At 38.0% G+C, this 20304-nt stretch overlaps 1 protein-coding gene across 1 annotated transcript in view; it reads left to right on the forward strand.

The window, feature by feature from the left end:
* DOCK7 (dedicator of cytokinesis 7) overlaps positions 1-20304 on the forward strand; it is a 221984-nt gene that overhangs the window by 191065 nt on the left and 10615 nt on the right. Inside the window, 8 exon segments of the mRNA XM_047723748.1 lie at positions 813-956; positions 3741-3872; positions 5373-5387; positions 14216-14341; positions 16026-16115; positions 16231-16467; positions 17032-17175; positions 19268-19374. Coding sequence (XP_047579704.1) covers positions 813-956; positions 3741-3872; positions 5373-5387; positions 14216-14341; positions 16026-16115; positions 16231-16467; positions 17032-17175; positions 19268-19374 — 995 coding nt within the window.

A 20304-nucleotide genomic window follows, 5' to 3' on the forward strand; every position in this document is an offset into this window, starting at 1 on the left:
TAAGTTAAATGTTTTGGCAAGACTTGATAAAAGTGAGTCTCCAAAACAGTTGCTGTTGAATTAATTTTGGACCAACTGCAAAAAGACTGAGGGGAAAGCTCCTAGAAGTCTAGGATAATTGGATAACCTTTTAAATTCAAGTTTTCCTTGAAGGCTTTCTCTAAAGAAACCAGAGCTGGAAATCTTAAGAAGGTTGTCTTATGGGTATTTATTCAAAAGAGATTGGATGAAAATCTGATTTGGAGACCTGTACACAAAGAAAAGGCCTTAGATCTACTTTGAAAAAATGTCAAATAAGTGTATATTTGCTATAAATGTTTAGGTTAAAATACTTAAGGTGGTATATATTATTTCTCCTTTAGAAATAATGGCTGATCCCAATCTCATTGGCTTTTATTATACCTGAGTTTGTTCAGTAACTCAGTGTGTGTTAGGCAAGCCAAGCCATATTGCATCTTAATTTTCCTCATGGGGAGTTTTGACAAGATCATTTAAATTAAAAATAAAGACTGTTTAAGTCTCCTGAGTAGTCCTGTATCATATCACTATTTTCCTTAGCCCATGATTTTTCTTAAATTTTTTATCTCACAACTTTTATTAATGGAAAAGTTGCTAATAATTTTACCATTTATTGTCATCTTCAGAATACAGGAAGATTTTGGAGATTTGTCTTTGATCTCTGTGTTGACTACCCCCACCTTTTTTTAACCCAAGCTGGTATTAATATTTCATCTTCAATTAGTTCCTCATATACATCCTTCATGCTAAGAAACTAATTCCATTTCAAAAGCCATTTCAATTTTCTCCCCCAGAATATTTCATCTAATGTTTTAGAAGAATCTGCAGTCTCAGATGATGTGGTATCTCCAGATGAAGAAGGTATCTGCTCTGGAAAGTACTTTACTGAGTCAGGACTCGTGGGATTACTGGAACAAGCAGCTGCTTCTTTCTCTATGGTAGATGACTCCTGTTCATTCTCTTTCCACAGATACATACCTCTGAATTATTCATGATATGTATATTCTCTCTGCCTATGACCCTGCTTTTCCTTTATGATAGTTTTCTCTAAGCACTTTGAAAACTATCTAGGAACAGATTTTCTCTATAGATTCTTCAGTTTCACTCCTTTCTGTCTTAATAATCTGTCATTTCCTCTAGTGTTTTTGATTTGCTTATTTATGAATTATCACTTAATCTATAACAGACTTTTTTTTGGTTTATAAAACTTTTACCACCAAACATTTTCTAAAACCTTAAAATTAAGAAACAGAAAACCTCTAGATGATTTTTAAGTTCCTGTTTGAGTAAACTAATGTGGCTCTAGTTTTAGAACTGGTCTTTTGGATGAAAGGAAGAATCTTCTTCTGAGTGTTTTGAATGTTGCCCTGGTGCTCAGGAAAATTATGGCCCCTCATCTCACTGGTTGCACAGTGAGCCCTGTTAGGAAGTGTCAGAGACCTGGAGCTTACCAGGAGCTTTATGAACTACATCCTTGATCCCTTGCCTGAACTACTGTACCATGTTATAATGTCAGTCCTTGTCCCTTCCTGTCTCTGTGTGAAGAACTGAAGCAGTCTTGTTGATCCAAGATGGGATGATTATTGTAGAAGGGAAAGATAGCTAGGCAAAACCCTGCTTCCTTTCTTAAACTGTGGTAATAGGGACATCTACTGTCTTTGACATTTCTGTTGGGTATTTAGTGTCCCAAGGTTTAGGAGACTGAAAGTTCACCTTAGGGGAAGGGGGAAGCTTGACATAATACGCAGTGCTGCCCTTCCGCACCATTATACTGCTATAGGGGACGGGTTATTCTCCTGGCCTTACCCCTGCCCTGCGATGTATTGGTTAAGGGCATCTGTTTAGAAGGCATACAGCCCGAATTCATATCCTGGCTTTGCTGCCTTAGTAGTTCAGTCACTTTAGGCACATATTACTCAGCCTATCCGTGCTTTGCTTTTCTCATCCATTAAATGCATAATAATGAATAATGCATAATAAGAATTGCATAGGAATGCTGTTAGGATTAAATGACTTAATATATATGAAGTGCTTATCACAGTGCCTGGCTCCAAGTAACTATTAGTGTTTGCCACTACCTTCCTCTTTTTCATCATTCCTGCTTATAACCAGCTTATTTAAATGTAATTATTCTGAGATTCTAAGAATATTAGGTGATTGGCCATTTTAAAATTTCCCGTCTGAGGGGGCGCCTGGGTGGCTCAGTGGGTTAAAGCCTCTGCTTTGGGCTCAGGTCATGGTCCCAGGGTCCTGGGATCGAGCCTCACATCGGGCTCTCTGCTCAGCAGGAAGCCTGCTTCCCCCCCCCTCTCTCTGCCTGCCTCTCTGCCTACGTGTGATCTCTGTCTGTCAAGTAAATAAATAAATAAATAAAATCTTTAAAAAAAAAAAAATTTCCCGTCTGAGGACCTCGACCTGGTTGCTCCCCTGGATCCCTGCTCCTTGAGTTTCATTTTAAGTGATCTGAACTAGCAGTAAGAAAATGCTTTTACAATTAACGGAATATTTTAATAAATACACACTCTGTGTTTGTGTGTATAATTTTAATAATTCACAGTAATACAGTGGCCTATATTATGGAAGTTCTTTTGTAATAGCATATAATTATAAAATCCACTGTTTTTCAACTGGTCTGTTTAATCTTTTCTTAAAAAAAAAAGAAAAGGTTTCTTTTAAAGATTTTATTTATTTGAGAGAGAGGGAGAGAGAGAGCATGAATGGTGTGAGGGGCAGAGGGAGAAGCAGGCTCCCTGCTCAGCAGGGCTCGATCCCAGGACCCTGGGATCATGACCTGAGCCAAAGGCAGACGCTTAACTAACTAAGCCACCTAGGCACCCCCTAATCAGTCTGATCTTAATTACAATAATTACTGGGGCATTTTAGTTACACTATATATATTTCACTTTTACAGTTACGTGATCGCTTAAACTCCTGTGAACTTCTCCTAAAAAACTTAAGAACCATATGTTTATGTCCTTGGGAAAATGTTTGCCGATTTGTGAGGTAATAGGAACTTAGCAGCTCTTGGAAAACATCTCTTTCTTCCTTCACTGCAGCCACCAACCCATTATTAAGGACAAGGAAATGGAATAACAGTACAAACACATGTTGTCCCTCACTCTGATTATAAGCAGATCAGCCCTTGGCTGGCCAGCTGGCCCCTGGTGGAATAAAGTCTGGTAGCTCAGAACCTCCTTAAATTCGGTGAAAGATCACAGATTTTTTCCCCCACAGGGTATTTTCAATAAGATTCCCAGTGTCGATTCAGTATTTTAGAAATGTAAATAATTTTAGTTTGTCAGGATACCACAGGTCATCTGATACCTGTGACCAGTATAGTAATTGGATTTCTTTTATTCCTCTGCTCATAATTAATTTCTGCCACAGTTTATATGCATCTGTAAGTACTCACACGTACATACTAGTGAAGTAATTACCGCATAGGTAATAGAATGTTCAATTTAAATTATATAGAAATTTAAATATGCATATATATATGGTGTGTATGTTAAATACACCCACACGTACATATCCAGAAGAGATAGTGTATTGTGCAAAATTCTTTTGTTAAGGCTTAATAAAATTAAAAGTTAGTAACGTTTGTTTTTATGTCCTACTGGGAAAGTTTCAGTGGTATTGCTTTAGTGGAAGTATTGTGAATTCATAAATTGTAATTCTTTCATATTGATGTAAGAGAAAACAATATAACATTATTCTTATAGGCTGGCATGTATGAAGCAGTAAATGAGGTTTACAAAGTACTTATTCCTATTCACGAAGCTAATCGGGATGCAAAGAAACTATCCACAATTCATGGTAAACTTCAAGAAGCATTCAGCAAAATTGTTCATCAGGTAATGATTGCACTTTCTAGCTTCAGTGTAAATGGAGAAAACTGTCTGAAAGCATTAGTGTTGCTTTGTATTGATGTCAGACTGGATTGGATGATATGACCATTTTAATCATGTTACAGATGAACAGTTTCAAAATGATGGTTCATGGTGAGAGCAAGATTCATTAACAAAAAAATGAATTTACCTTAAGTAGACCATGATCATCATAAGCTTTGTACATAGCATTTTTTTCTTCACTTTTTAAAAATTATTAATAGTTGGCAAATTTTTAAAAATTGTTAGTTCTGTTCTATTTCAACTGTGGGTTAAAATTGTGAATGCGATTTTTAAGTTGATTCTTTTGCTGCCAAAAAAGATTTTTATTTAAGTTCGATTTTTATTAAATTCATGAAAGTTTAATAAACTAATACTGTTAATGTTTTCAACTCAGCTTCATTTTCCTAGATGTTCCATTCAGTCATCCCTTAATATATTTCTAATATGAAAATAATATTTAGTGAAAATAATAAAACTGTTGTCTTATGTTTATTCAATTATGATGGTATGATTTTAGTGCTTGTTTATAGTTCATGGGATCCACATATTATCACCAAAATGAAAATCAAAATAAGGCTTGGTTTAAAAATGAAGCAGACTACTAGCAACTGATTTTCCCTGGAACTAAATTCTTGGTTCTGTTAAAATACTCTGAGACAGCCTGTTGAGCCTTCTTCTTCCCTACTTTCCCTTCCCTTCCCCGGGCTACCTGTGCTGTTATCTGCTGCTACCATCATCCAAGAAGGACGTGGAGTATTGAGTATCCACTTTTGTATTCATTACTAGTCCTGCTCTACTGTCTGTCAGCTTGACCTCCTCTTTCTCACTGTGGACTAAGCTGTTCTGGATGAATTGATACAATTTGAAAAACTTTAATAGTCTTAAAACAGGGCTGCTGTACTGTTAAGCCAATATTTTATTGTCCTCTACTAAAACACTGAAGTTGCCAGAGATTTATTACAATTCATGAGGGTAACAGGTGGGTCTTATTCTAATCAGTTGTACATACACTGTCAGTTACATGTCCGTTCTGGAACACCTGGAGCTAGTAGTTTGCAAGAAATTTTCCTCCATTTGTATCATAGGCATTTGAACAAAAATGCGATTTCTGTTCCAGTTTACCCTGGGTAGTTCAGCGAGGCACCACTCCCGTTAGTTAGAGGTGTAATTCAGACACATTGATGGAATATGAGCTGCCTCTTTTTCACCAAAATTTAGTTTCCCTTACTAAAGTTTTTAAAAGTGAAATTTTAACTATTTAGGTCTTGAATAAGCAATTGAGGAAATTATTACAAATCTTAAATGAAAGAATATGGTGTTTAAAATATCCTGCTATCTTCTATTCGAGGAGGAGAATTTATGGTTTATGGTGCCTTACAGTGCTCAAGTTCCTTTGGCCTTTTTTTGTTCTTTTAAAACAGTTTTTTTTTTATGACCTGCCCTTTTTTACTTTTTATTATACAGAGTACTGGCTGGGAGGTAGGTAATGTTTTAGTTAGTTAAAAACACTAATAGATTGATTTGACCAGATTTCTTATGCCAATGCTTTGCCCACATGTGCTAGCTGTGGGCATTCTGTTGCTATCTGCTATCAACTGAATTCATTAACCAAAGAAATTTTGTTAAAATACTGTAAGTTATTTTAAACAATTTGTTATTAAGAGGTTGTAGGCAGTGCATGGAAATTCATGTTACACTAATGAGATTCTTTGGTAAATGAGCCACTTTGTCATCACTTTAGTATGTTTTTATCCTTTGAAGCATTTTCTTTCATCAACATTTACACACGGATTTCTTTTTTTAACCATATTGTTTCACCTCATTTTACAGAGGTCGATTTATGTGTTATTGCTCAGAGGTGTAAATAGAAAATACCATATTTCATCTGATCAAAGACGCCATCAATTATAAGACCTACCATTATTTTATATGGCTTTAGGAAAGAAAAGGAAACCTATTGAATCACAACATCCTATCAGTTGAAAGATGAATGCCAACTACAGGGATATTAAAATGTGGTCCCAAAAAATGTGCGTCTCAGAATTGATGAAATAATGTGTTGATTTGATCTTGAGTCACTTCACCTTGAGTATGAGTACTCCTGAGGGAAGAAATTCACTTTGTCATTTAAATTTTGTTGGTGGGAGGGATACTGGCAGAACATGAAATTTACTTTGACCTCTATACTGACAGTTTGAAAGTTTGTGTTGAAGACTACAGATAGACTTCCTTTTATGTAGGAGGTAGGCTTATGAAAAGTAATGCATGAGTCAAATTTTACCTGAAAAAAACCCAGAAAGATTTGATTGCTATTATTTTAGAACTTTCTGTATAGAAAAGAGCTCTGGAAGATTTGCGCTAATCTATTTTGATTCAGTAAAGCCAGGGTATTAATAAATCAGGTTTATTTTAAGCAATGTTTATTTGTAAAGGTGTCTGCTTTGCCTTTCACTTTGAGGTCACATTTATGTTGGCTCAGCACCTTACACTTTCTCTGGTTTTGCACTGCGGTCCTTATTTGGGGACCCAAATAGAAACCCATAGAAATAAATGTTACTACTGTGTTTCTTCCATTTCTGAATTTGTCCCTACCTCTGGTTTTCTTCAGAGGAAGCCAGTACTTGTACGTCTACCTTAATTCTCCAGATTCAATGTATATGGCCTTACTAATATCTAATATATAATTCCTCATTTCTGTGGCTCAGTTAAGAGATGTAGAAAGAGACTTGCCATGGTTAATCTAGGAGTGGTAACGTTCCTTATGGATTTCCTCACATGAAATGAAATTAGCTGAAAAGTAGGCATGAAAGAAGATATATTGAAACCTCTGAGCAGTTTATTTCTAGTTGGCTTGATGCTAAATCGACCCCTGAAAGGTACAATTTTCACTGGTTATGACATTAATATCATTCTGTCATCATGTTTATTGCATGGTAAAAGTCGCACAGACTTTATTTTTCTGTTTATATTCTTGTCACTGCCTTTCACTGGACTTTTAGCTTTGTAGCTTCTAAAATTGTTGCACGTTTGTTTTTTGCTTTTCCCTTGTAAAACTTAAATGGATGCTTGCATTTTAAAAATGTGTTTGCCACCATTTGCTGCTTATTTGTTTTGAAATTTCCCTAATTAAAATGCTTTCTGTTTTCTCTTCTCTCTTGCCCCTGGTTGCTGACCCTACTCCCTACTTTTACTATTGTCTATTGTGGTAAGTTCCTATCTTGTGAATATTTTTCTTTTTAACTCTGGGAAAACTTCAGTAATTTTGTTTTTTTCTAAAAGCTATGTTTCCTAGCTAATATCCTAGTATTCTCAGAGAACTCACTGGTTTAATTTCCAGTAAGGATGACTTATCCATTGTGTAGAAAGGCTCTTTGCATTGATAACTGACTACCTGATTTACAGGAAAAGACTTTCTGGGCTTATATATTAGCAGTGTGTTTCATTTTTCATTATGCTCTTTGATTTGGTATAAATTATTTGAGTTGGCAAAGCTTTTGAGGGGTGTGTGTGTGTGTGTGTGTGTGTGTGTGTAAAAGATAACTCTAAAACTTGACGCTTAGCAATTTGGTTAAGTATTTACCATGCAAAGGAACAAATCAGGGACCTGTCACAGATCTCGGCAGCTCTTACCTGCTCTGCTGGTCTCAGTACCTTAATGGCTATTTAGTGTTCACCTTTATTTTCTCTTTTCCCAAGCCCATTTCTTTTTCTGGCAATAATAGGAAATAAAGGGCGTTTTAATCATTTCTTTCTTATGATTGCGTTTTTAAAATATTTCTAGGAAAAGAGAAATACTGAATTTCTGTATGGAAGTTTGTTTTGTTTTTAAGATTATTTATTTATTTATTTATTTATTTATTTGACACAGAGAGAGATCACAAGTAGGTAGAGAGGCAGGCAGAGAGAGAGGGGGAAGTAGGCTTCCTGCTGAGCAGGGAGCCCAATGGAGGGCTCAATCCCAGGACCCTGAGATCATGACCTGAGCCGAAGGGAGAGGCTTAACCCACTGAACGACCCAGGCGCCCTGTATGGAAGTTTTTATACTGATTTTGTATTTGTTGTGGGTGTGTTTCATTTTTTTTATTACTTTTTTGGTGTGTTTCTTTTTTTTTTTTTAAGATTTTATTTATTTATTTGACAGAGAGATCACAAGTAGACAGAGAGGCAGGCAGAGAGAGAGAGGAGGAAGTAGGCTCCCCGCTGAGCAGAGAGCCCGATGCGGGGCTCGATCCCAAGAGCCTGGGATCATGACCTAAGCCAAAGGCAGAGGCTTTAACCCACTGAGCCACCCTGGCACCTGGTGTGTTTCATTTTTAAAAGATACTGGATAGGTATCCAGCAGTGATCAATTTCAGGAATAGATTAATGCAATTTTGGATTTTTTAGAATAGTTAACCCCCAAACATCAGTAATAGTCATGTGACACTTTCTCCATTTTTTTTTTCTTTAAAGATTAGAAGATATTTCTTCAAAGGGAATATCACTGGTATATTAGGTGTATCTCACTATCTCCAGAAAGGCTAGAGAGGGTGGGCTTATTAGCTTTGTGAAGCTAAACTCTTCCTGCTGGAATGCTTAAGAAAAGTGGGGCACCTTACCGTTTGAGATCAAAACATACAAAAGAGCTATATCTTAACTCTTGTCATCGGGCTAGATGGATACGAATATGAGGCAGTATTTGGGTTTTATATGATCAGAAATACTGGCCATAGTTCTGGTGCTATGGTTTCAGTTGAAATTTTTATGCTTTTAATCCATGTTCAAGCTAAGTGAGATAAATTAACTCATCAAAGCAAGCAAAGGTGGAGCAGAATTAGAAACAGCCATATAACGGAGGTGGGGGAGTCTCTGAAAGAAGGGAATGAAAAAAATTCCAAGAGCATAGGCTTTACCTCAGGAATATTAAGTCAGATAGAAAGAACGTTAAGGAAAACATATGGGTAGGAAGAATCTTACCTCCAGGAGGAGATACTTTGTGGGTAGCTGGTGACTCCGTGATAATTGCTGCAGACCCATGACTGAGCCCCTGATGGTGCCGTTCCGCTGATCGTATTCTGCCCTTTATATTGCTTTTCAGAAAAAGACAGGGACAGCAAACCTGTACAATGTAGACGATATTAGATGTGATTTCTTTTTCTTGGACTATGACATGGAATGGATGAAACTGAACTTCTGACAAGAAACGTGGCAGGGTATATCTTAGAAGAATATATTTCATAGGTGAACCACCAATCTGCTTATTGTATTAGAGTACAGAAGACAGTATTGTAATACAGAGAAAGACAAACCATAGGGTAGGAGGTACCCATTAATTCTCAAAAGACTTACTCAAGGAAATTCTCAAGGACGGGGCGCCTGGGTGGCTCAGTGGGTTAAAGCCTCTGTCTTCAGCTCGGGTCATGATCCCAGGGTCCTGGGATCGAGCCCCGCATCGGGCTCTCTGCTCCATGGGGAGCCTGCTTCCTCCTCTCTCTCTGCCTGCCTCTCTGCCTACTTGTAATCTCTGTCTGTCAAATAAATAAATAAAATCTTTAAAAAAAAAAAAAAACTCTCAAGGAAAACATCAGAAGTGGGAGATGGTTCAGAGATCATACTTACGTCCTAACGTTGTATATCAGTATATAGGGTATGGGAATTTTCATAACTTAATTAAGAACTTGGACTTCAGCTGTCAAATATATTGGTATTTAACTCTTAGCCCTGCCACTGATTAACTCTGTGACCTTGGGCAAGTTATTTTTCCTTACCTATAAAATGAGGGCACCCCCCCCCCAAAAAAATGGTATCCATCTCATAGATGTGATAAGAATTAATAATGTGTGTAAAGGGGATAATAGTATCTATCACATAGTAAGTAGTTTTAAAAAATGTTGGAGATTTTTATTTTTAATGTTACTATAACATCATCATCATCATTATCATTATTGCTACTTGAAATCTTAATTTGAGGGGTGCCTGGGTGGCTCAGTGGGTTAAAGCCTCTGCCTTTGGCTTGGGTCATGATCCCAGGGTCCTGGGATCGAGCCCCGAATCAGGCTCTCTGCTCAGCAGGGAGCCTGCTTCCTCCTCGCTCTCTCTGACTGCTTCTCTGCCTATTTGTGATCTCTGTCTGTCAAATAAATAAATCTTTAAAAAAAAAAAAGAAATCTTAATTTGGCTAACGAAATGGAAGAGGTGTTATGTTCCCAAGTTGACATCTACTACTAACTAAACTGATAAGAGTGTTCGTGTTCTATAAGAGGAACAGATCCAATAGGAGGGTGATTACCATTGTTTGAAATACTGGTATGCCTATTTAGAAATCAATAACCTTGAAGGAAGCATAGGAGAAAACAATTGGATGAGGATACAAGTTTTTAGTAGTGATGTGGTTGTAGAAATACACAACTAGCCCAACAGAATGTTCTTGCTAAATAAAGATAACAAAACTAAAAAAGATTTGGGATCCATTTGTCATAAGACATTTCAGCCATTAGAGAAGTGGAGAGATGAGCAGATCAGTTTTGCTCACCCTGGGATGTGGTCTCATCACCCACAAGATGGGGGAATCAGTAAATAGAACTGCTAAGAAAGAATCAGAGTGTGGGAATGATGGGAAATTCAGAAAGAATTCATGATGGTGGGCGCCTGGGTGGCTCAGTGGGTTAAGCCGCTGCCTTCGGCTCAGGTCATGATCTCAGGGTCCTGGGATCGAGTCCCACGTCGGGCTCTCTGCTCGGCCGGAAGCCTGCTTCCCTCTCTCTCTCTCTCTGCCTGCCTCTCCGTCTACTTGTGATCTCTCTCTGTCAAATAAATAAATAAAATCTTTAAAAAAAAAAAAAGAAAGAAAAAAAAAAGAATTCATGATGGTAAGGAAAGGTGATGCTAGGAGAATAGAGACTAGGTTATAGGAAAGCAGAAAACGTGTCATTCTGCAGTCTAAAGAGGAAATACGATGAAGTGATATGGTTTTTTTTCCTGAGGAGGAAACTATATGATTATGAGTTCGTGAACATGATAGAGTCGGTGGTTTCACACTAGAGAACTTTTATAAATTGGAAATAAATTTACCCAAACTCTTAACCTTCCTTCTGCTCCCTGCCCCATTCCAGTGCACATGCATTCATTCTCAATTCTGGTAACTCCTTAGAGTTATCTCTCTGATCTGCTCCATTCTACCTCTTGCACACTCCCCTTCGACTACCGCGGCCGCCTTCCTGTTCTTCTCGTGTACTGGGTAGGCTGCTCTCCTAGGACCTGCACACTGGCTTGCTCTTCTGCAATGCTCTCCCCAGAGATCCACATGAATAACTCTCCCATCTCCTCTACATCTTTGCTCAGGTGTCACCTTTTGGTGAGATCTACCCTGACCACGCTCTTTGTCTCTTTTGTTCACTGATCTGTCACAAATGTCTGGAACCACTTGCTGGCATATATGGTAGGCAGACAATATGTGAGTGGATGAGTGATTTCCCTTATATTCTATTTCATGGCTTTGTATCTTCTTGTTTTCCTTTCTTTCTCTCTCTGCTGAAATGTTCTTTTCTTCCTTCCCACATCCAGTTAGCCATTCTGAGTTGTAGAACCGTGTGCGTCACCTCTTCTGTGACCTGGGTCCAGCAGGATTAATCTTTCCTTTCTTGATACCACTTTTTATTATAAAACATAACCCTTTATATTGTAATTACTTGAGTATATCCTTTACTTTCTTGAGGAGCCAAATCTTTTCATTTTTATTTTCATATTACAGAGGATGAACAGTGTCTAACGCATTATAAGCACTCAATAATTTTTTTCCTTGAACTGAATGTCAGTATGAGAAAGTAAATAAAAAGAGCTTTAAGTGCTTAGTGCTAGTTATAAGCTGCACTAATAAAATTCAAGTTCATATCGGCAGTGAGCCTACTGATCCCTGAGCTGATCACAACACATCTGCAGTATTGTGTCTGTTTCTGGGATGCCACACTTGGAAAGGTGGCTTTGAAAAACTAATAAAATGCAAACAAGTTAGTAATTCCTATCATATAAACATGATTGAGAACTGGAAAGTTTAGTTAGCTAAGGGAAATAAGTCCTAATTGCAATTTTCAAATATTTTTAAAGGCCACAATATTAAAGACTTGGAATAGTGTTTTATGTTGGACACCTCTGAGAGGAGTTTAGCCAGAATAACAATTTTAATATTTGTGGTTTCTAAAAGTAGAAATGTATGTGTATATATGTGTGGCATTTTTGAAACATAACAATCACAAGGTTTTTGCACAGATGCCATTTTTGTTTTCCATACAGTGCCTTCATTCCTTGATTATGTCAAAGTTTGCTGTTATATTGTTTCGTTGGCTTATGGATGGTTTTAATCAGAATTTTGATTGAATACTTTTTTTTCTAGAGAAATTTCATTTGCTATAGGAACTCCATTAATTTTTAGACCTGTTAAATTTTGAAATAAATTTGAAAAATTTTTTTTAGATTAGAGACCTGTTTGTTTTTGTTGTTGTTGTTTTTGTTTTTAGCTTCAAAGACATTTTTTCTTCAGAACTTTATTTTTCCTGGATAGAAATGTGGGGATATTTTTAGTCACTGTAATTTTGGGGGGAGGGTATATTATGAAACTAGTAAATTAAGAATCAGAGTTTCCTGTTTTGCTTGATTATCTGTTTCATTTGTGACTTATTTTACATATCCTTCAGCCTTTCCAGTAAGAACTCAGTAGTAAAAGTGAGTGTAAGACACATTAGGCTTAAAGAGAATTCTGAGGTTTTTAAATACTTACATGTGGCTGTGTATATAGGCACTACCACAAAATCCTTCTGAAACATCCTAATTTTTTAAAAATATTTATTTATTTGGGGCAGAGGGAGAGCGAGAATCTTTTTTTTTTAAGATTTTTTTTTTTTATTTACTTAGAGAGACAAATAGTGACAGAGAGCATGAGTGGGGAGGAGAGGGAGAAGCCAGCTTCCCGCTGAGCAGGGAGCCTCACGTGGGGCTCAGTCCCCCCAAAATCCCAGGACTCTGGGATCACGACCTGAGCTGAAGCCAGATGCTTAACTGAATGAGCCACCCAGACGTCCTGAGAGCGAGAATCTTACACAGGCCCAGCACGGGGCTCCATCTAATGACCCTGAGATGGAGACCTGAGCCGACACCAAGCATCAGATGCTTAACCAACAGTACCACCAAGGCGCCCCCTTCTGAAACATCTTTGTAAATAAATTGTAAGAATTGCACAGAAAGCTTCCAAGTATTTTATCTTTATTGAAGGAATGTGTTCTCAAATGCTCGGTATAAGAGTTCAGATGGTCTTAGTGTACTTTGTACTTGAATGTGTGGTTAATGGATGCAGAGGGTGGTTTGGGGACTTTATTTTTTTTTTTTTTATTAAAGATTTTATTTATTTATTTGACAGACAGAGATCACAAGTAGGCAGAGAGGCAGGCAGAGAGAGAGGAGGAAGCAGGCTCCCCGCTGAGCAGAGAGCCCGATGCGGGGCTCGATCCCAGGACCCTGGGATCATGACCTGAGCCGAAGGCAGAGGCTTAACCCACTGAGCCACCCAGGCGCCCCAAGTTTGGGGACTTTAGAGTAACCAACTCGTGTCAGATTTTTTTCTTTTCATCTTTCACACACTTTTCCCTTACTCTTCCATATTTTGTTCCTCTTCCACAAAGATGTATTTTTATTGCTAGAATGACACCCACTGTAAGTTGTTTGCTTCAGGACTTCTGGATGGTCTTGCCATTTACGGGCTGTCTCCTCCATGCCAGGTGCTATGTACTTGGCTCCTGACTTTTATGATCTCATTGCTTACATGTATAAAGATTGTATAAAGACAAATGCTAACTCAGAATGTTAGTGTTATTTTTAAATTTCACTTTATTTAGTATTTAGTATTTAAATTTCAATTTATTTAGTAAATTCACTATAATTTCAGAATAATTAAGACACAGTTCATGTTCTACCAAGCATCTTTTCTTGCAATAAGGAAAATAAGTTAATTTATCTCAAAAGTATAGGGACTTAAAAACATAGACCAATGTGAGGTAATCACTTGGTACAAACTCTGAAAAACATAAACCATATGTGATTTAGTCACTTGCTAAAAGCCCTAATTGCAGAACGTTATTTATTAGAAGTCATGAAAAAGAAAGAATATTTACTTCATTTTTACCTTCATTTGAGAAACACTAAAATTTTGTAATTTTGAATGAAATCTTTTTGCAGTGTTTTGAGAATTTTGTGCTATAGCAATGTAAACGTGATAGGAAAAACAAAAAAAAAAACTTTGTATTAATGTTTCTTTGTTTTCCTACACCTAGGATGGTAAGCGGATGTTTGGCACCTATTTTCGTGTTGGTTTTTATGGAACCAAGTTCGGGGATTTGGATGAACAGGAATTTGTTTACAAGGAACCTGCAATAACCAAACTTGCAGAGATCTCTCACAGATTGGAGGTGAATGCTGTGGTAGTTTATGAATGTCTTATTTATTTATTTTAATTTAAGATTTTAGTTATTTGTCAGAGAGACAAAGAGAGAGTACCAGCAAGGGGAGCAGCAGGCAGAGGGAGAAGCAGGCTCCTCACTCAACAAGTAGCCCAGTGTGGGACTCGATCCCAGGAACTGAGCTCAATTACGACCTGAGCTGAAGGCAGACACTTAACCAACTGAGCCACCCAGGCATCCCTAAATGTCATCTTTAATTTGTATTCTCTCTGATGCATAGACTTTCAGATCCAGATCAAATCATTTAATAAGCCAAATCCTACTAAATAAACTTCTCCTTTAGAGAATAAGGATTTTTTTTTGATAGCTACAGTCATATTCTTTCTATTCCTTCAAATCTTTAATGGCAACAGTAAAATAATACTTTTTTTTTGTGGCTCTATCTTCACACATATTTTAGTTTCCCCACAGCCTTCAGAGTTACTGTAATTTATAGAGAAATGTATAGTATTACCTACATTTTGCAGAAAAATGCGTAAGGAATTAAGTAACAACTAATGATGAAACTGGGGTCCCTAGAAATTTCTGATTCAAGAGCATTATCTCTTTGGCCTGATTCCCAGTGAGAATCCTTTAGAAATTAAAAGCCTGAAATCCTACCCTGAAAAATACTTCTTAAATTCCCTTAACCTTTAAACTTCATTTTCACTATGAATGTCTAATTTTCATATTTATGGCATTTACCAGTCTTTCCTGCTATAGTTACTCTTTCCAACCTCTCCTTATTCATTTTACTCAAAATGCAGCCATGGACCAGAAGCACTGGCATCATCTAGGAGACTGAAATGTAGAATCTCAGACCCTGCCCCAGATATTCTGAATTAAAATCTCCATTTTAACAAGATCCCCAGCTGACTTGTATTCACATAAGAGTTTGAGAAGCCGTGTTCTGGGTTTAATTCTCAGCTCCTCTTAATTTCTTGGATGTTATATTCCTATTGGTGACTTCCCTGGGCTCACCTTCCATAAATTGGCTTAAAGTGTGACTTCTTATTTTTCAAGAGCTAAGTTTTGGGAAACATTGACACAATGTTTTCCAAATTTACTCGATTGTTAAAAAACTATCTTTGAGGGAATAGTAGGGCTTCTCCTTTGAAGATTCAGATGTAATTTTTCCTGTGGAATAGCCCCATCTGTTGCCTGTGCTGCTCATGGAAGTCACTACATTCTTGACTGGGTTGCCTTTTCAAAATTGAAACCAGTGTAAAACTTTCAGCAGATCAGCACTTTTATTTGAAATTTCTGGACTATTAAATCATTCATAAAAATGAATGTTGGTTCATTGACCCATGTCTGCAAAATCAGGCCACAACCAATAAAAGTAAGATCCTATACGTCAAAGATACCGAGTTTCTCTTGTCTCTGCTTTTTGTTCCCTTTTTATTGAGAATCCCTTACGGAATCCTGTACTTCCATTGTGGAAAATTGTTCTGTTTTGTGTTAAAGTGAGTAGATGGGAATAATATCAAATAAAAAAGACTAACACAATTTTTGTGAACCTAAATAATTATTTTGTAATTATTCAGACAGTTGTACAATAACTCAATAAATGGCCTCGTTGTGCTCAGAGGCCTTCGCTGTTCTTCACTTGATGTTAACTTCATATAAAAGGTTTCTTTTGCTTCTGTTGTAGGGATTTTATGGAGAAAGATTTGGAGAGGATGTCTTGGAAGTAATCAAGGACTCTAACCCTGTAGACAAGTGTAAATTAGACCCTAACAAGGTATGGCGGCTGACACCGAATGCCCTGTAGGAGCAACTCTGAGACCGTGATTTTCGGGAAAAGGACTGAATGATGATTTAACAGTGAGAAAATGAAGGCCTTTTTTCCCCCCCAGGCATACATTCAGATTACCTATGTGGAGCCGTACTTTGACACATATGAAATGAAGGACAGAATCACCTATTTTGACAAGAACTATAATCTTCGCCGTTTCATGTACTGTACGCCCTTCACTTTAGACGGCCGTGCCCATGGGGAACTTCATGAACAGTTTAAACGGAAGACCATTCTGACTACTTCTCATGCCTTTCCTTATATTAAGACAAGGGTCAATGTCACCCACAAAGAGGAGGTAAGTCCCCAGACGGGAATAGGATGAGCAAAACAAAGACATGGGAGCCACGTGAGAACTGTGTGGGTGTGGTGTCTTGTGCCACCCCTCACATGGCAGCGTCCGCGAACTTTGCCCATTCTTGAGTCATTAATTTGGGCTTCTTTTCTAAATCCCTAGTTTACCCTTGGCTTATGCTTTATTTTTATTTTTTTTTTAAGATTTTATTTATTTATTTGACAGAGAGATCACAAGCAGGCAGAGAGGCAGGCAGAGAGAGAGGAGGAAGCAGGCTCCCTGCCGAGCAGAGAGCCCGATGCGGGGCTCGATCCCAGGACTCTGAGATCATGACCTGAGCCGAAGGCAGCGGCTTAACCCACTGAGCCACCCAGGCGCCCCTTGGCTTATGCTTTAAAAGGCTGGCTTTTTTTTTTTCACCCATTTAGGAATCTAAAGTTTGGATTTCTATTACTAGAAAACAGTTTATAGTTCATCTCCACTTAAAAAAAAAAAAAAAAAAGATTATCAGGCTCATTAAATAGTTTTCAGTCAGTGCATTGACCTAACAGATGTTATTTCACCCAGATCATCTTAACTCCAATTGAAGTTGCCATTGAGGACATGCAGAAAAAGACCCAGGAGTTGGCATTTGCAACACATCAGGATCCAGCAGACCCCAAAATGCTTCAGATGGTGCTCCAGGGGTCTGTAGGCACAACGGTGAATCAGGTGCGTGGTCCTCCATGATTTCAGGCATAAGTGGAATTGGAAATGATTCCATGAGTATGTTTCACAAAGGCCACGACCATCAGATTAAGTGGAAAGAGATACATGTTAGAAGTGGTTTGCAAAAGACACGAAGTATAAATGAAGATAGACTGAAAAAAAAAATCTTTTTAGTATAGATGCAGTTATTAAGGTTTTCATGCCTGCCCTCTGTGCTGCTTGTATTTTTCTACTTATCTGTTTTTTTTTTTTTTTAAAGATTTTATTTATTTATTTGACAGAGAGATCACAAGTAGATGGAGAGGCAGGCAGAGAGAGAGAGAGAGAGAGAGAGGGAAGCAGGCTCCCTGCTGAGCAGAGAGCCCGATGCGGGACTCAATCCCAGGACCCTGAGATCATGACGTGAGCCGAAGGCAGCGGCTTAACCCACTGAGCCACCCAGGCGCCCTGTTCTTTTTTTTTTTTTTTAAGATTTTATTTATTTATTTGATAGAGACCACAAGTAGGCAGAGAGGCAGGCAGAAAGAGAGGGGCAAGCAGGCTCCCTGCTGAGCAGAGAGCCCGATGTGGGGCTCGATCCCAGGACCCTGAGATCATGACCCAAGCTGAAGGCAGAGGCTTAACCCACTGAGCCACCCAGGCGCCCTACTTACCTGTTCTTAAACATTCTGTTAAGAAGGAACTGATTCACTTGACATGGCCTTTCCTTTAAAACCTTGTACTGAAAGAACGTGATCTAAAAAAGTCTCGTTTTTAGAGCTCAGATGGTACATGTGAATGCCTCCTTCCTTAGATACTCCCTGAGGTTATCTTCTCCAGCTCTCCTTCACAGTGAGTCATGAGGAGGAAATAAGTAATGTGGAATCGCTTTGAAAATTTTAATAATATATGAACATAAGATACAATTGTTGCTTTGTTATATGCAGATTAGGAACCATCCCGTTATCTCCTTGTAGTGGGTTCATTCAAATTCTCTTACTGATGATTAGGGAATATTCTAGGGTAAGGGAAAATCCAGAAAGTCTTCAAGTAATAACTCATATCACATATCTTACCTATATTTTAGGTTAAAGAAACAAAGCCAAAAAGTGCCCTCCCAAAGTAGAAACAAATATTTTTAATACCTTTACCCCTCAAAACACAAATGATTTGGGGGTTTTACTTCCAAATGATACAACACTCCAAGGGATCATCTTTAATTTGCAGTGTTATAACACATTTGGAATATTGAGGGAAGCTATTTTAGCAGAATCAAGTATCTAATAACCAGTGGCTTGACAACTGATTGCATCCAGGGTAAATTAAGGAATGTAAAATGTATAAGGCAAAAATGCATTGATGAATATAATAGTTCTTGAACCCCTACTCTTTTTCATTGAAAAATACTCATTGATTTAATTACAGTACCTAAGCATATAGATTTGACATTAGGAGAAGCTTAAGATATATGGCCAGAATCTGAGAAGGTATTTTTGTATTTTGTTCTTTTTTTTTTTTTAAGATTTTATTTATTTATTTGACAGAGATCACAAGTAGGCAGAGAGGCAGGCAGAGAGAGAGGGGGAAGCAGGCTCCCTGCTGAGCAGAGAGCCTGATATGGGCCTCAATCCCAGATCCTGAGATCATGACCTGAGCCAAAGGCAGAGGCTTAACCCACTGAGCCACCCAGGTGCCCTGTATTTTGTCTTAAAGATGTATTTATTTTAGAGAGCGGGAGTACACTCAAGGGTGGGGAGAGGCAGAGGTAGAGAGAGAGGGAGGGAGAGATCTCAAGCAGACTCCTTGCTGAGCCACAGCAGGACAGCGGATTCGATCTCATGACCCTGAGATCATGACCTGAACCAGAGTCTGATGCTTGACTGAGTTGTCTGGGTGCCCTGAGAAGTTTCAATATAGACATAGACGCATTAAGCTTAAATGCAGCCATCTCAGTGCTAAGAAAAAATCATTTAGGCATATTCTTCCTCTGATTTTAGAGAAGACAAATATTTTCTTTTTAATATAAAAGAATAAAAGAATATAAATAAAAGAAATATAAATAAAAGAAAATAAAAGAAAAATAATAAAAGAAGACTTTTATTTTCTTATTTTACAGGGACCTTTGGAAGTTGCCCAGGTTTTTCTGTCTGAAATACCCAGTGACCCAAAGCTCTTCAGACATCATAATAAACTACGATTGTGCTTCAAAGATTTTACTAAAAGGTACTGAAGGCTTCCTGCATAAAGACCCTCAAATTGAGAATGTCCAAACCACAGAATGGTGTGGGGGCTTAAGGGACCATTGAAGGGAGAAAAATCTAGGAAAGTGGCTCACAATGAGGAACAGTTTGTGCATGACTTACTATTCCTTCAGGGTATATGTCCCCCCACCTCTAATACTTTATATTGCCATATTTTTAATTTTAAAGATTTAGAAAAGCGTAGACCCCCAATTTTTTTTAACTTGAAACTATTAGACTATTTAGCTGTTTAACCTGTGAGTTGTTGTTTATTGTGAACCTTCAGTGTGAAAGTTTTTGCTTCCCTTCCCTCAGGAAACACACAAGCAACAAACTTGGAAGCAGAAAATTTGTGTTCAGATCTTGTCTCTGTCATTGTGTGTCCTATTTCAGGTCACTTAATCTCTGTGATCCTTCATTTTCTAATCTATTAAATAAGGATGATCGTAATAATCTCCTCCCCAGAGGGAGGTTGTGCGAGTTAGATGAAATAATACATGGGTGTCTCAGGGTCCCCAGGACACCCCCAGTTTTAATGCTGTAGGAGGACTCCTAGGAGTCTGCGTATAGCTGTAGTCACAGCTGTGATTGATTTCTATGGAAAGGGACAAAGTAAAATACTCACAGGGAAAAGGCACTGTGCTGGAAGCCTGGGGGGCTCCAGGTGTAGGCTCTGAAATCCTCTCTTGGGATTCACACAGGAGCCCCTGACTCCTCCATCCATGAGCTGGGGTAGCATGTGTGAAATGTCGACCCAGAAGCTCACTAGGGACTCCGTGCCCAGATTGTTGTTGGGGGCTATTCCCGTGGGCACCTTCTCCCTGGCAGATAACCAGAATTCTGAAAGCAGGTGTTCAGCAGAAGCCATAATGTTTGTATAAATAGTGTAGGCACAGTGAGCCACTCTTACCTT

This window comes from Lutra lutra, chromosome 4 (genome assembly GCF_902655055.1).
Source record: "Lutra lutra chromosome 4, mLutLut1.2, whole genome shotgun sequence".
Taxonomy (NCBI): Eukaryota; Metazoa; Chordata; class Mammalia; order Carnivora; family Mustelidae; genus Lutra; species Lutra lutra.